Raw genomic sequence first — 17,478 nt, 5'->3', positions numbered from 1 at the left:
AGAGACCATGACATTTACACAATGCCTAAAGCTAGGCATTCATGATAAAAGGTATGAAACACTGAAGGAACACTTTGATGCAGCTTTTTCTCTCTTCCACATCTATTTCTCATTCTATGACTTTCAGAGAATATGTTATTTTGTCCCATATTTAAAGCAACTTGAGCCATTGTAACATGAAGCAAGTGGCATTCATTTGATTTTAACATCTGCATTAGAACTGATGAGCAACTAAAAGACAGAAATTAAGTCAAGTGAAAGAGTGTAAATTATATTCACTGGATTTGGGATACCTCCCTTTCCTCTCTCTCACTCTCCTTTTGGAAGCAAACAATGAGATCCAAGACTAAACACAGGAAACAGAATCTTGGCAAATGATTACACATATGTACCAGAGCCTTATGTTAATGTTAATCCATTTACTGAAGTGCTGTAAAATGGTTATGTTAAATATATATTGTGTATAGTGGGTGGTTCAGGATAAATATTTGTTTCACTTTCTGTGCTCTAAGTGGTTGTGTTCTCTGACAGTCTTCTCTCATGTCAATCTACTAACTTCTCTCATGTCAATCGACTAATGCCTAATGCCACCTGTGTGATTTATATATGCATTACTAAAATGTTTCATTGTAGGGTTTTTTGAAGAGGTCAAGAACCTAGCTATGACATGGAAGTCTAACACTGAGATTCCACAGACTGTGTGAAACGTAGAATTTTTTTCTTATTAACATGACAAAGGCACAGAACCCAAAAACATATTTTACTGTATTTGATGTGGATCTCAGTGAAACCAATACAGGAATACTGTCTATGATACCATGGTTGCCTATGTTCACTAAACAAATCCTGCTGAAAGCATTTCAAATTTTACTTCATTTTTATTAGCATCTGAATACGCTGCACTGTGTTCTATCAACTGGTCAAATCTCGATGAGTCAGACTGACTGGGAATGAGAGGCTATAACACCCATGAGCGTTTGGATGTGTGTGGCATCCATCCAAGTGCTCTTTAAACACTTCAATTACATCCACATCCTGCCTTCCTAACAGAGAAAAACAAAGAGGGAGTGTGATGGAGAACTAATTTACTGCACACATGAATACATCATTTAAATTCTAGACATCTATGCTTCCTTTAAGACAAATCATAGATCAAGGTCAGCATATCCGTATTATGGTAAGCCATTTTAACATTTAATTGCTTTAATTTACACTACAGATGCTTTTGTCCAAAGCTTACAAAAAGCATTGCAAGTAGACCTAAATCAATGCTTTTTAGTATGCAAAGGGTGGCACCAAGTACAACTCCAGGGACCATGTATCATTTTAGTGCTTTAGCGCTAGGCCTCTTGCTGAAGCAGACCTGAGTGAGCACCCTTTGTGCCCTTTGGATGGGGACAGGTGCTCTTCCATTGGCTGCTCTGAGGGCCAGTGTCAAAGATTTTTAACCTGATGCAAGCCACGGCAGGGAGCCAGTGGAAGGAGGCAAAGAGAGAACACGTTTTCAAAAAAAACAAGCGGACTGCTTCAATTTGAATCTTCCGGAGTGCAGGGATTGAACATGCAGGGAGACTAATCAGGAGAGCAGTTCCGTAATCCAAACAAGAAACAACCAGCTCCTTGAAAAGAAACTGCACTGCATGCTAAACAAGAATGTCCTGATTTTCCTTGTGTTGTAGACAGCATATCTACATGTACAATTACTGCAATTTTTCTTACTTTGTTGGGAGATCTTACCACTAATTAACCTATTTTAACAGAGATGTCAAGTGATGGAGTCTAGTGGTACGGTGGAGCTCACAGGAATGACCAGGAGCTCTGTTTCCAAGAGGTTGAGCTGGAGGTGATTGTTCACCATCCCTTTGGGGACATGTGCCAGGCAGACTGTGATCTTTGCAGAAATATTAGTATCTGTGGGAGGGAAGGATAAGTAGAGTATAATCAGCACTATGTGAAAAATTATGTGAACTCATAATTGGACCAAGAAACATAGTGCAGAGTATGAAGAGAAGTGGGCCAAACACTGAACCTTGTGGCACGCAAGTTGAGAACGCAACAAGACGCAGACACACACAAATGCGCCGCAAGTAACACTGTGGTTCAGATATTTGCCCCCTTCATGAAACCCTGCATGATCATCCAATTAGTCAGGAACTAAAACAGCCAAGTGCAAACCCCAAGATGCCAAGGCCCTCAATGGTTGCCAGCAAGATCTGGTGATTTACCGTGTCAAAGCCTGCAGACAGATTTAGCAGGATAAAGACTGATGACCTACCAGCCCCTCTAGCCGATTGGAGGGCACTGATGACTGTCAAGTGGACCGTCTCCGAGGGGTTGTCATTCCTGAAACCTGACTGGTTAGGGTTTAGGAGGTTGTTATCAGAGAGATAGAGAGATATACGGTTAAAAGGAGCACTTGTCATTAGTGTGACAGATTCTGAACGCATAACGAAATCAGTTTTGACTCACCACAGTTAATTTTCACTGTTCAACACTGATTCACAGATGTATCTAATTCTGTAAAAGATCTAATCGTTTACTTTGCCTCTAGTGATAGTAACAATTACAGGTTTACATAGCTTAGTTTTCAATGGTTGTAAATTGATTTTGCCTGGTCATAGCTTAATTTGGACGAGCTATAATTTCAGTTTCAGACATGTACAACAAAATCCTGACCTGTAAAAATGTTTTACAAGATATTCAACATACACTAATATATGTTGGCATATATAACAGTAGTTTATAGCTCCCACAACCTTACGATGTAACCTCCGGGAGTCAAACCCTAAGATTGTGACTCCACGGTGTAAAAGCGGTCTTTAAATCTCTAAACAAATTTATGTATATTCAGGAAAGTAATTAATAGGTCTGAATAAAACCTGTATTCAATATATTGGTTTAGTCATTTTAATATTGATATGATTGAATAGAGTGGACTAGGCGGCTGTGGTCCTAACACAGCTCATTCAGGGAGAGGCTATGGAGGGAAAACATGAAAATCCTTTGGTTGCTTAGCATTTGCGGCAACTTTTGCGTAGTACATTGTCTCAGTTTACTAAAGTAGATTTTGTTGAGTTGATAGCCTATCTGGAACAGCCAAAATATTAGGTTATGCCTAAGAAGGCTTAGTAAAGGGAGATCACTGTGGAACCAAGTTTATCCATTTGGTTTTGGAGGCAGTTCAGGCTCCAGTTGTCTCATGTAAACTTACCGTTTACGAGTGGGAATTAGTCCTTTGAAAAACATGGAGTTTGACCAAAAAAAAAAAAAAAAACCTGATACACAAACAAGAAAAATTGCAGTTGTGGTTAGAACATGAACAAGCACAAACACAGAGGGAGGTAGACGCAGAACTAGAAAGGGACAGGCAAAAACTTGAGCAGTTTGGAGTTGATAAGAGAGGGGAAAGCTATTCAGTTTCTCTTGAGTTTGGGGTTGTCAGGTCAATCTGTGGGGAGTAGTGCTGGTTTTGATATTGCTTCCAATTTGCATTTACTGCCAAAGTTTAATGAAAAATATCCTGAAACCATTTGGCACTGGTTAAACAGTTTCCAGATGCAACCCTGATGCAGATTAAAAGCTGATGCTACATTGTGTTTTCACAGGCAAGGCTCAGGTGGCTTACTGAGCCCTCAATCCTGTTAAAAGCTCCAACCTCTTGTCTGCCTTGTCTAGCTATTACATTCCACAGGTCATACAAACAGGTCAGGGGAGTAGGTTCATGTCTTTTACATTCACTCAGGTTTTCACAACAGCTCCAAGTCAGGCACAATATGTCTAGAGAGTCACGGAGAGCTAGGGAGCACTGTCACCATACTCTTAGGTCAATGTTGTGCTTGTACTGCCCTGAGCTCTCCCAGGACTGAAAAAAGGGTTTGCCCTGACTGTTACTTGCTATATGGGTGGTTGCTCAATAAAGGTTAGTAGCGAGTGCCATTGTCATCAAGAACAAGAGAGATTTCTGGTTTCATCATTCCTGGAGATTTGTTCTTTTACGATTTGGGTTGCATAATGTTCCTGCTACTTTGTAACATATAATGAGCAAGGTCTTGTCTGGTTTGACAGGTTGTGCTGCTTATTTGAATGACATAGTCCCATATTGCAGCATCTGGGCGAATCATGACCTTCAGCCTAATGCCCGTCAAGACCAACCTGACTGTCTACTTGTCATAGTGAGAGTTTGTTAAGGCAATAGTCACATGTCTCAACAGAATGGTGGGCTAAGGGGAAGTAAGTCCTTTTTGGGCTAAAGTGGAAGCTGTTAACACCTATACTGTGAGGGCAAGTAAAAAGGAGTTAATGTGATTTTGGGGGTTGTTAGGCTGCTACAATAGTTTTATGAAATCTTTTCTATGGTGGCTCCATTGATGACCGCTTGAGGAAGAAGCTGAAGTTTGCAGTGTCCCCTTCTTGTCAGACTGCTTAACACCGAAGAACCTGCTGTGTTTCTCTCCTGTGCCTGTGGCTCCTAATTTCTAGAGGCCCTTCAAGATCCACATAGACATGAGTGGAACTGGTGCAGGGGCTGTTTAGCCACTGTGGGGGGGGGGGGGGGGGGCGCATAGTGTCTGAATTATTCTATAGTGGAAAAGGAGGCACTCTGCCGATGTGATGTGGAGGTGTGTATGGGGGCAGGGTCAGCCCCAGTTACAGTCTACACCAACCACAACCCCCTGACTTTCCTCTCCAGTGCACAGAATACCATGGGTTGCTGTTTTTACCACTCTTGAAAATACCATGGTTGATGCTCTCTTCTGGGCACTGATTAAATGCTTAAGAAGACCCTAGCGGGTCTCTGTTTTCTGGGGTGGGATGGGGCTCTCTCTCTCTCTCTCTGTCTCTTTCCTAGCAACGTTGCCTGAGTTTAGCTGGTGTGTGAAGTTTGTCCGTTGATGGAGCATATTAGCTCCCCCTTCAGTAATGAACACAGAAAGACAATCACCAGCATTCTTTAGGAAATTTCATGACTTCCCAATTGAGATGAGAAACCATTTTTTCATAGTCCACACCATGAATATATACTATTAGCTTTTATTTTAGCAGGTCAGTCTCTTGAGATCTTTTTCAAGGACTTGATTTGACTTGACATGATCTATATCTCCCTATGCTTGGCTCTTCTGGTCTGTGCCTCTGAATGTCACATTTCCGTAGCTTTAGTAACATATTCAGTGTTACTCTCCTAGACCATTCTGAACTCAAGTTGGACTATTATTACAAATAAATTATTAATTGGGCAGAGCACTGCAATTTTAACATGCTGTGACAATGTGTGTAATTTTATGTAAGCAAGACACTTAAGTCATTCGAACACTTAAAATATCTGGACAGGGCAGGATGGGATGAGTACATCAGTAATGAATTCCATGTCATTATGACAGTACATAAATGACTGTTTAGGGTTTAGTGTCTCATCCAGATACCTTGGTTTATCTGAAAACAGAACTGACCCAAAGGTTTCTCTGCTGTCCCACTGAGATTGTCCTGAGTTCAGCTTTTCCGTTATTATGAAAACATTCAGACTTTATAATATTCAGTGTACTACAAGCACAACAATTTTTCTCTTGCACGTTTTTTAATAAATTAAAATAGCCAAGTCATTTCATCCATGGTCAGTAAAAAAACAAAACAAAACAAAAAAAAACAAAGAAAACCCATCATGCATGTAGTTGTTGCATAGAGCTTACGTTTACTCTGTATTTCAAAAGTCCAGAATGTTCTTTTCTCCCAGTGTTAGTGTCCGAACTCCAGACTGCTCTTTGCATCCAGTGTCAATACCTGAAGCGTCTTCACATTTTATTTTTTTTTACAGTCACAGAAATCGCACAACCAAATTCCTAAGGCTGGTGCCGGCAGAGCAGAGGAAACGTGGAGAACAGCAGTGTTTGTGTTTGCGTGTGTTTATGTGGGGGAGTTACTCTGCGGTGGTCCCTGAAAGGCTGGATGTGTCCTCAGCTTCACTCTTCTCTGTCACTTGACCCTCTTCTCCCAGACTGGTTAGAGCTGGATGACAAGACAATGGAAAAAACTTTAATATTGATAAGACTAGGTTGTTTTCACACAGTTTACCTACAAATATTTACAAACACCAAAATAATTTTATATAAAAAAGTGGTACTGTTCTTCCTCTTGCTATTTTCACAAAAGAGAGTGAATGCAAAAGAGAAGAAAATGAAAAACTGGTGAACCTATCTTTACGTTGCTAAATCGACAGCATTTATTGTGAGTCACTGTGGATAGTTAGAGAGCTAAACAAACAAATGTGAGTGTCTCACCCAAACTGGCTGGATCAACAATCTGCACTGGAATGCTCTGTCCATCCTGCAACACAATCTGAGCCACGCCTCCGCTGGCCCCCCCATCTGTCACCGTGGAAACACCGACGGAAAGGGTCTCAGGCTCTCCAAGAGAGGAACTGGTTTGTAGAAAGTGTGTGGGACTGAGGAGGAAAGGCTGCGGGAGCAGAGAGCTAGAGGAGTCGAGAACATCTGGAGCAGACATAGGCTGGGGAAGGGAGAGTTCTTCTATGGGAGCCTGTTGGAGTTGAACACCCTAAAACATAATAATAATAAACCGTTAAAATAATAAATAGGTACATTATCATGATGCATGTGTTGATAAATGTTGCTTTTTCCTTTTTGAGAACATCACTGTGAAAAATGTGTAAGGCGTGAACTGGCTGTAATACAGAGTATACTTAAGAATGTGTGTGATTTGGGGAGGGTGAGTGTGTTGGTGTGAGTTTTGCTTACTTGCAGTTGTGCAAAGATTTTGGGCTGTAGGGAAGACAGCGAGCTGAACAGCTGGACTGCTTCAGAGGAGAGTGTTTCACTGCCCTCCAAAGCACCAGTCCTTGGCATGCTCACTAATGCACACATAAACACACACACATATACATTAACAGCCAGGGTAACAATACACAAACACAAACATAAAGTCTCAACTAAAACACACTTACTGTCATCAGACATACACAGTCTCAAGTTAAACACAGCCACTTGACAGAGAACACAGGTGTGCATACACCCACAAATACAATCTGACATATTACCCACAGACAGAAAATACACAAACACACACATACTGCACACCCACTGGTAAAAGTACATGTATGTACGCACACACAAACCATCAACACAACCAACCAGCACATTTCACCTGACATCCAATCCCTTTTTTCCCATACAAATCACAAATCTGTTCTCAATTGTAGTTAAGAGTGACGAAAATCCTGTCTTTTTCAACCAGATGACACTCAGACTTTGTCACCAAAATACAAGAAGTCTATAATGTCATATGATGAGAACCTAAGACTCTTTTTTTTTTTCTAAAGAATTTGAGGTTATCATTGTTCATATGTTACCATCCACAGTAGCAGGGGTCAGTGTTAGTGTCACAGTCTCGGTCAGGAGGTTGGTACTTTCTCTCCTCCACTGAGAGGATAAAAAGGGGGAAAGGAGAGAAAGAGGGAAGGGAGATATATTACTATTTTACTAAGTAACAATATGATGACCATCTCTACACATCACTCTGTCAGAACACACAAGCTGACATTCATACCTCAGAGACTGGGGGTGGTGAGGGGTTTTCTGTCTGCTGGAGGGCTTTCTGGGCTTCATGGATGTGATTTTTAATATCATTTACTGTTGGGAAGTAGCACAGGTTGTGTCTCTCAGGAACTTCATCAGACTTAAACATCTCCCGTTCAACAAACCGCCTGATGCCGCAGGAACAAAACAGAGAATTATTGTTTGGAGCAAGAAGACACATGCTGATATAACATTGTAAACACTAGCTAGGAGACTTAAAGACTTAAAATACCTTGCAAGCTGCATTCTCATTGGCTGAAGAGTCTTTGCACCTTCAAAAGTGCCTGGATACTCCCCTGACATTTTTTCAATATTACCGAATGCGTGTGGAAGATTTTTTCTAACATACAGCCTTGAAGGTGTATCTTCAAAATTATAACACTGCCAATTTCATAACTGGTACAAAACTACGCAGTAAAAAATTATGTTTCACCATCCGCACTAAAGCCTAAAAGCAATTTACTTGCTACAGCAGAAAACAAAAAGACAATTTGACCCTATTAAGAACGTCCTCAGGGCCAATGAATAAAACACACACATCTGAAGGCCGATAAAGCAGACTGAGGCACACAGATGTGTGTGTGTGTATCAAACTCTATGAGTAAGGCATGACACGTAGGATACTGAGTAAATTACTAAGTAAATCTTTTTGAAGATGTGAAATAAATATAAATGAAATGCATTTACATAGGAGCACATTATATTATTGTAATAATACGTGACTTGATTAACATGTAACCCCTTGTTCTTTCTGTGCTCCATACCTGAGCTGTTTGCGGACAGTGTAAACCTGGTGATGCCCTTGTGCCACCAGTTCTTTAATCTTCTCGGCCACAAGGGGGTGCAAACGTGAGGGGATAGTGCTGCTCTCCTCCTCTCTCCCTTCTCTCTCACTGCTCTCTTGATTCGTCAACTCCTCTGCGTTCTCTTGTTCCTCTACAAAGGGTTGTTCAGGAGGAGAGGGAAGGACTGGAGAGTCTACGTCATGATAGAGGTGTGCTTTCTGTGTGGGCAGCTGTACATAGTACCTGATTGGATGAAAAAAATCAGGATTAAAGTTCAGGTGATGCAAGGCTAATGAGTCAGACATCAGGATCCATTAATGACAACTGAATTAATATATTTCTAAAAAAAAACGCTTGGGAAATATGTGGGACAAGGGAAGGTAGAACCTCATTGTCCATCAACTATTCTAAAGCTCCTTGTCACCCATAGTTACTGCCTACCTACAGTTCTCTTCCATGAACGGCAACAAGCAGTTTAATAAAATATAAAGTGTGTGGCTTCTTGGAAGGAAAAGAACCGTTAAAACATTTTTATAGAGGTGGGTGAAAGCTGAGACTGTCAACCCTTCAAAAGCTTCTCCACTTGATGACACAGTGCTAATCTTCCAGAGAAAGAAACTATATGGGACTGTTCTTTACGTGAACAAAGCAAGTGTTACAGCTGTCAATACAGCAATTACTGACTCTTTTGTGGGTTACAGTGGATATAATTTAAGAGAGGATGCCTTCTGTACTATTCAGAGTCTTTACATACCTTATAACACCACCAGCATCCCACAGCCCTTTCTTTAGATTGAAAAAGGCTTTTTCCTGCTCTTGTCGAACAACCTTCTTATCCACTTTGGGATCTGTTGGCACTCCGTACTCTGGGAATTTACGCACCTTCTTGATGTAGATTCTGCAAGAACAGGACAGTTCATGACACAAGTGGTGCTACGGACTGTAACCTGCTAAACACATCAAGGAATTCAGTCTCTGAAAGTCTGTAGTGTGTAGTATGTCTCTCTAAGAGACAGCTCTCTTGATGCACAGTCTTTCTGTTGTTTTGTCGTGAAGAGAGGGGTATGTACCTAGCAGGACAAGTGGCTTTGTAACTCCCATTTTGATTGGTCTCATGCTCTACACCCTTTTTGGAAGGTAGACCTTTCCTCCGTGGCCCAAACTGGCACTCCATCACTATTGCCCGGCTGCCTGAGGTCAAAACAACAGCAACAAACCAATAATACTACCACATTCTAGTTATGTATTAATACCAAGTAATTCCAGCTATTCAATCTTTAAAGCAGTCTTAGAAATGCACAAGTGCTTATAATGATTAAAAAATAAATACAAAATGAAATGATCAGTGAGACAATATGTCTGGATTTTTGTGATTATATTTTGATAGGCATGACAGACCATTGCCCTAAGAAAATCGCCGATCACCTGCATTGACGAAAGGAATGCCGTCATAGGGGACATACTGTGACTTCCACATAAGGCGTGTGGCTGCTTTGGCAGGGGATGGAGACTGGCGTGTACCAAACACAGAGTGCGTCTGCTGCTTATGCAAGAGTAGAACTGCTTCCAACTCAGCCTCTGTGGTACAGTAACCCCGATATGAATCTCCAATCTTCTACTCCACATACAGAAACAAGACAAGCATCAAACTTCTGAGTTGGGAAAAGCAGGCTAGGTGTTATAAGAATGAGACAAGCTTTGAAGATGCAATCCAATGTATGGGACACCATTGCATTTTTAGGGGAAAAAATGACACTGTGAGAACAGAGGAGCAGGGGGAAGCATGACTAGCACAAATCAGAGCTCAGAGATGACAGTTTGATATTTATTTGTATAGAACAAATGGGATGAAAGCATGTGTCATCACAAGTGAACCTCTGTTTTAGGTGTTTCCTAAAATTCTATTATATTTATATTTCTTTTGTTGTTTTTTGTTTGTTTGTTTTTTTTTACCAGCAACAGACATGATCATACAAAGCTGATATTTAGCAGGAAAACATCACACATAACTGGGATTGGTCTTTAAAGCAGACTACTGACCTCACAGTCGCGAAGTCTCAAAGCCCAGTTAGGAGCACTGGGTGGGAGAGGCTTCAGCGGGGTTACAAAAACATCAGAAGAACTGCAGAGAAAAAAAAAGATTTAGAGCTACTGTAACAATTCATCCAAACAAAGTGAAATTAGTATTTAAGTGCTATGTAATTACTGAATTACTAAACAAATAAATGTGTTAACCAGATAGCATTTACCTTTTTGGCAGAGCTTTGATAGAGGTAACACTCTGAGTTGTCAGCAGGGCTGAACTGTCTGCACTATCATTTACTGTTGCTACGGTAACTGTTGGCAGGTCCTCAGGACTAGTTTTATCCACAGAACCACCTATAAGGGAATGAAGGACAGGCTCACCAAATAAAGTATCAGTCCCCCGCTGTAAACTACTTTTCCAATAATAATGCTATCACCTTTAAACTACCTCGACAAGTGAAACACTTTAAAGCACCCAACTACAAAGTTCTTTTCAGGCCAATGGTAAAAAAAAAAAAAAACTTATTGAACCGTCCTCTAAACTCTATAATTTGCAGTAGAGATAGGACAAGAGAGAGAAGTTGGAGGCATAGAGTGTGTTTGACATTCTAGGTGAAATAATAATAACTGCCTGTGGTATCTATGGCTGGACAAACTCTGGTTACAAATTTTCAGAATGAAACCTGTTGAAACAGAACAAGGCATGTGCTTTTCATGTCTGACAACAAGGACTTGGGCCTCTGAGAGTGGTAAAGTGTGTGTGACGAGGTGCAGAGTGAGGGGTTTCTGTGTGCATGTGTGTGTGTGTGGGCACAAACCTGCTGCATCGACTACATCCAGCAGTTCAACATGGGGCACCAGCATCTGGGCACCACTCAGTTGATTGGATGGAATAACATACAACTGCCCATTCTCTGCGTGTCCTGTCACAATCACCTACAACAGTGTACACACCTGAGAAGCTCAGTTTAACATAAACATCCATCAAAATGTCCATACAAGAGAAATCACACAGAACAGTGAATTTTGACAGCAGCCAACACAAACTACGTTTTATTATTTGTGTTGTTAGATATTAATAAGATTATAATTCTTGTTATATTATTTTATAAAAACATGACTTGTGAAAATATGGTGACTGCACCCAAAGAGACATTGATTATGTATGAATCTCAGAATATTCATGTTTACCTCTCGAACTGGATCTCAAAACAAATTAAGGATTACAATGAAATACTATTTTTGGGCAATGCTGTGGTTAAGGTGGGCCGGCTATTTAGCCCAAAACTGCTCCACAGGTATGAAATCTTTCGTTAAGCAGGAACTGCAAGCCGCTCTGAGCAAAAACAGGTGACGTTGAATAAATAAAACGTAAAACTATCAGTTCAGTAAATAAAGGCAAAGCCGTCTGCTCACCATACGTTCATACTGAAGCGCTTGTCCATTCTGATCGAAAATAACAATATCCTCTGTGCGCTTTGCGACAGGAGACGCGGAGGTCACTGCCTGGTCCTCAGGTTCCAGTTTTGGCTCAACGTGGGAAATTTCAGCAGACCCCTGGCCCCGCAAACAATATGGTTTCAGAAAATGTGACTCCTGCGGGTCACCTGTTTCTTGGGTAAAGTTACTTCTAACAGTAGTCCTTTTAGGCGACATTTAATTTCTCTGATTTCTTTGCAAAGTTCTTCAGCAATGCCACAGCAACTTACTTCGTCAAATTAAGACAGTTGTCATGTAATTCTTTCAAAATAAAAATTGCTGGTAATGACTTTTGTCAAGCGAATGTTGCAGACGGTTGTTGAAATTATACAATGATAGATATGCAACTAATCACTGCATCTCACCGTCTGTGGTCCTCTTTCATTGGTCCCCAGTCTTACAGTGATGAATTCTGGCTGTTTGGATTCATTCGTTCCATCTGAGGCATCGACGGTGTTCACTTTCCCCTCCATCTCTGAACTAACGTCACCTGTCAAACACCAGTCCCCAAAGCACTTCGCTGATTTCTGTGATATTGGAGGGCTTACTGAAATGGCCTGTTTTGGTTATTAAGGACAGCTATACTGAGGGGTGAATCAGACTTGTGGTGGGCAGTAAATAAACATTTTGTAACCTCAGTCTATACAGCTTTCGTGTACATTTTATTTGAATTTCTTCTTGGTGATTGTAAAGCTCCAACTGCCTCGTTGTTTAAAAGACTGCCTGGTGAGTGGGTACAGGGAAGAGAACTTGAAAAATGATTAGTGAACGTTTATTTCCTTAACTTCATGATGTGCATTATCACACTGCAGTTTGAGCCACCAACGTAAAATCATAGCGGAACAACACAGGTTGCAAGCTAAATTAGCTTTGTGTGACATTACTCAAATAGCAGCGCGACAGTAAACAGATCTGCACTGACGATTTCACGGACCTTTCCCATTTTAAATGCCCAGGTGGTCTAATAACAGTTGGGCCGAAATTAAGTCGTGTATTTCTTAAAACCTTTACAATAGCAACACCCAACGCCATGTTGGATTACAGATAGCTACTGTTCAGATTTCTGGGGGACAAGGTGAAAACACATAAACGTGTAATGCTACATTAAAATTAGCTAAACGTATTCCCCACTGTTTTCTATGAGTTCTGAGGTCTGACTACCCAACGGAGCTTGTGCCAGTGGAAATAAAAACAGGAAGGAGGCTAAAATTCAAAACGAGTCTACTCAACCTCGTCTTCGCCCAGATTTTCCGGTCGTCCTCCCCACCATATGTGAAACGCGGAAACTGTCTGGAGTCTTTTGAGCTGTAGCGGATCCCGTCAATGTATGAGCCGTTTTTGGTGACTGTGGTAGTTTTTGTGAATTAACACCAGAGATGTTAAAATTAATTTGTATCTGAGATACCATTGTTGTAATCGATTTCTGATTAATGATTATGATTGTGTAATATACACACTAGCATACTTACACAGCACGTTTAGTGTTTGAAATTGTCGTTATAGTTCTATAGTTCTATAGTTCTAAATTGTTATAAGTACAGTCCAGTGTGACGTATGTTCGTCTGTATGTTAAAGACATGTTATGAAGTTTACAACACTTGATGAAGGAAGACATGTTATGCAGTTTATATTTATCACCACTGCAGGGAGACATACTGCAAGATATTCGATATTAGTTGGGTCATTCTACAAAAACGGTGGAAGTGCTGTCACTTACTTTTGCAGACACCAAAATCCTTTTAGTTGACCTAATAATCACATTAATTATGTATGTTCAATAAATAAAGACTGTCCTTGCAATGATAAAACAAAGTTTATTCATCTAATGTTCAATGCTTAATTTAAGCAATTTATTTAAAATGCAGAGTTCAAGGAATTGTCTTGTCACTTTGATCATACATGGAAATGAAGCTTTATACTTTTCATTTAAAAATACTTTTTTTGTCAGTTAAATCTCATTCACACTTACATTAGCATTATATACATTAAGTGGATTATTGAAATGGTAAAAAAAAAAAAAAAATAAGGCTAATTATTAGTAATAATGTGAAAAAAAAATCAGTCACCCAAAATTATGTCAGTGGTGTTAATGCTACTCAAAACACTTTTAATTTTTAAATAATGCACTGTTTTTCCTGGGTCCAGAGGTCACTGAAGGAAGTGCACTGGTCAAAGGAATCAGGTAAGTCAGATGTCTTACTTTATTTGTTTAAAATGTCATGATTTATTTTAGAATTTTGCGCAAACCTTTTGAGTCTGTCATTTGTTTTACTCACTTCGTAGTCATGGGAGTGAAAAATTTAACATAAAAATGTATTATATTGAATAGTTAAATGATTTTGAGATGACTGAAGGTCATGTGGTCTGACACATGGCAGCCATTTTGTTAAAATTTCATTTTTTCTCCCAGTCGTCACTGGTATTACTCCTTTTCCTGGTAACGCCAATGACATTCCTGTATAAATGAGCCACATAAAAACTGCAAAAAGACATTAGGAGGCGAATAAAGTTTATAAGTCTTTATTATTGTCTATTGTTATTGTTATACTATTGTACTTGTCCTTTTGTGAGGTATGGCAAAATTGAGTACTGCTGAAAAGCAAAGATTATACAGGCAACAGAGAGATGCGGACTCTACACGTAGGGCGGAGTACTTGGCAAAACGGCATCAGGATTATGTCAATGATATTCTGACCCAAAAAAGGAGGAAAGTAGGAGATTTAAGTGAAAGGGAAAGGAGAGCTCAGAGAACGGCGTGGCGTGTTAACCAAGCAAGACACAGACAATGGATGAGAGCAGTACAGACAGTCTTCATCCCCCAGTCTTCACCACAAAGAAAACCAGACATCCCAAGGTAGACCTGAAACATGTTAATAGAATTTAACATTTATTAACATTATTATTAGTGCAGTTCATTTAAGTCAAGCGTTTGCCATACAACCAGGGAGACTTTATGTAATTATTGTTGCTGTTGCTATTATTATTGCTATATTAGAGTAGCTGTATATATCTATGGGCCAGAGTGTGAGATGATGTACATTAGCTTACAGTGGCCAGTTTATTAGGTACAGAATAGAATAGAATCCTGTGATCGCACACACACACTGTGAACAGTGAGCAGTGAATTTATCCTCTGCATTTAACCTATCCTTACACACCAGTAGTTTGGGATTAGGTCCCTTGCTCAAGGGCACCTCAGCCATCAATGTTTCTTGCCAGTCCTGGGAATCGAACCGGCAACCTATTTCGAATACTTTTTTACCTTCTTTGTGCATAGACACTGTTGGAGAAAATAAAAATGTTCCTTTGTTTTAGTGTTAAAATAATCACTGTGATAATTATGTAGTCATCTTGTGTGAGTTAATTAATGTGAGTTAACCAGTGTAACCATTCGTGTCAAAATTCATGATAATATAATTATATTAATCTAAATGTTTTAGAGAGAGAGAGAAACCAGACAGTTCTTTTTTTTTTTTTTTGTTTTTAAAAGATGAGATATGTGAAGTAATGGTGTATTACGAAATGGACAAGGAGTGTGAAAGGCGTGACTAATGCGTATCCCATTCTGGGGGTGACAAGATTTGTATAAAGGTTGGTGCTTTGTGAAGGTTGATTCAGATGCTTCCGGGACCGGCTCAGGTTTACTGTATGCTGCTGCTGATTACATGCGGTAAACTGTGCCGGGATCAGACCACATGATATTTTTGTCTTTCACGATGGTTACCATGCCAGATTAGGCAATCACAGTGCCATAAATTCTTGCTGTGTCTTGGCCGGGAGACTGGCAACACTACAAATATGACCATAACCAAACAATCATCGTATGGTGCCTTTCATGGCCTTGCGTGAGTTCATAGGTCGTCAGAGAGGAGGGTCAAGAAATGGTCATCAAGGAGTGTGTTGTAGGAGGTCAAACTAGGCAGAAAAATACAAAAAGTTCTGACATGCTAGACTTTTTGCCTGATGTTGTGGATGTCTCAGATGCCACATCGCTGTTCTTAGATTATGTCACACTACAAGGGGTAAAGATGTCTGTTTGTCATTCCCGATGTACATATTCGGGCCCAACACTGGAAGTTTGTCCGCGTTGACATAATCGTGTCAAAATTAGGCTGAATTCATGTAGTCTGAACTCGGCATAACGTGAAAAGGCTTAACGTGACTTAATGTTCCAAAATAGCGTCCAATGATCACCAAATTTGTCTGACGTCTCTAACGTCATAAATATCCTCTCCAATCAAAATAACAAAACTAAAATCCAAGAAATATGGTAGTTAAGCTGACGTTACATTAACCGCCCATTATAGGCACAGGAAAAAGCTACCTGGCTTAATACACCAAAGATACGATCAAAGAAGACCAAATTTCTCTCACACATCTCTTGTCATAAACTCAATCTCCTCACAAAAAATCAAAACAGAAATCCAAGGAATATGGTTGTTAATTTAGTTAATGTAGGGCTATGTTAAGCCTTTTCACTCCACTGACTATAAGGAAAAAGCTTTACTTGGCTTAATACACCAAAACTATGATCAAGGATCACCACCTTGCTCTTACACATCTCTTGTTATGAGTTCTCTCCCATTTTAAAAATTCTAATTGAAATGCATAAGGATTTCCTGTATCTTCTAATATCAGGAAAATATGTTTAATGCAGGAGGAAGTAAGCTAGGGGTTAGCCACGTTAAGCTTTTTCCTTATACTGGACGTCAATGGAAATGAAAACTATTAACATGAGATAATGACCATACTCCTAGGATTTTGGTTTTAATTTTTTGGTTTTAAGTTTTTCTGACAAGACATGTCCAAGAGAAATTTGGCGATGACTTATCGCAGTTTTGAAACATTAAGCCATGTTAAGCTTTTTCACATTAAGCATTTTAGAAAGAAAATCTGCTGCTCTGAACCAGGGATGGTAAGATTCACTGATTCGCATCGGTGCATCGGTTTTAAAGTTAAAGATGTGACTACATCCATACGTGGACCCCTGGATCGATCTAAATATACCACGAACCGGTTGATGGCCCGATTCTAAAGATACAAATCAGTTGACATAAGCTTTGCTGCTAATTCTGCTTTAGTATAAACTAAACTGCTGCAGAAGACTCACTGATCTAACGTCACAAGTCGTGTTACTTTCAAAATAATAATGACCGCCTCTAATTTGCTAATAAGTGTGCACAGCGTCTCGCGTTGCGCTGCCAGGCTCGACACTGCGCTGCCAGTCATTCAAAAACCTCTTCTCGCTACAGGCAGAAGTTCCAAACACCCATATATACATACATACATAAGACTTTTCTTCTTTTTATCTTTTCTCTCTTTTTCTCTTGAACCAACTGTTTTTCCGTAACCTAGCTAAACTGTCCATCGACACAAGCGAAAACTCGGTCACTGGATGCTTTGTTCACAGTTTGCTCAGTTAGGTGAGAGTTCCCACTCATACTAGCCTGTCAACAAACAGTACTTTGAGTTGCTGGCTGTGGAGAGTGGCAATACTTTCAGCAGCTAGCCAAACCGAGTGGCAACACTCTTTCTCTTGGCGCGCTAAACCCCACCGAGAGAAGCATCCTGTGACAGGCAGCTCCACGCTCGACTGCGAGGGA

General features: G+C 40.1%; 1 protein-coding gene across 1 annotated transcript; it reads right to left on the bottom strand.

Annotated features, from left to right (window-relative positions):
• Nucleotides 1-5,564: 5,564 nt before the first annotated feature.
• Nucleotides 5,565-13,134, bottom strand: LOC115823478 (calcium-responsive transcription factor). The gene is made up of 15 exons (XM_030787530.1): nucleotides 13,106-13,134; nucleotides 12,241-12,365; nucleotides 11,813-11,953; nucleotides 11,215-11,332; nucleotides 10,621-10,750; nucleotides 10,412-10,493; nucleotides 9,797-9,986; nucleotides 9,442-9,562; nucleotides 9,126-9,269; nucleotides 8,351-8,614; nucleotides 7,558-7,714; nucleotides 7,361-7,430; nucleotides 6,750-6,862; nucleotides 6,273-6,549; nucleotides 5,565-6,000 (listed from the first exon to the last, which is right to left on the bottom strand). The coding sequence occupies exons 2-15, from the start codon at nucleotides 12,346-12,348 to the stop codon at nucleotides 5,912-5,914; spliced, it is 2,004 nt and encodes a 667-aa protein (XP_030643390.1). The 5' UTR covers nucleotides 12,349-12,365; nucleotides 13,106-13,134; the 3' UTR covers nucleotides 5,565-5,911.
• Nucleotides 13,135-17,478: the final 4,344 nt, after the last annotated feature.

This window comes from Chanos chanos, chromosome 10, assembly GCF_902362185.1.
Source record: "Chanos chanos chromosome 10, fChaCha1.1, whole genome shotgun sequence".
In the NCBI taxonomy this organism is placed as follows: domain Eukaryota; kingdom Metazoa; phylum Chordata; class Actinopteri; order Gonorynchiformes; family Chanidae; genus Chanos; species Chanos chanos.
Note: the sequence above shows the minus strand (reverse complement) of the source record. Positions and strands in the feature narration are given on the sequence as shown.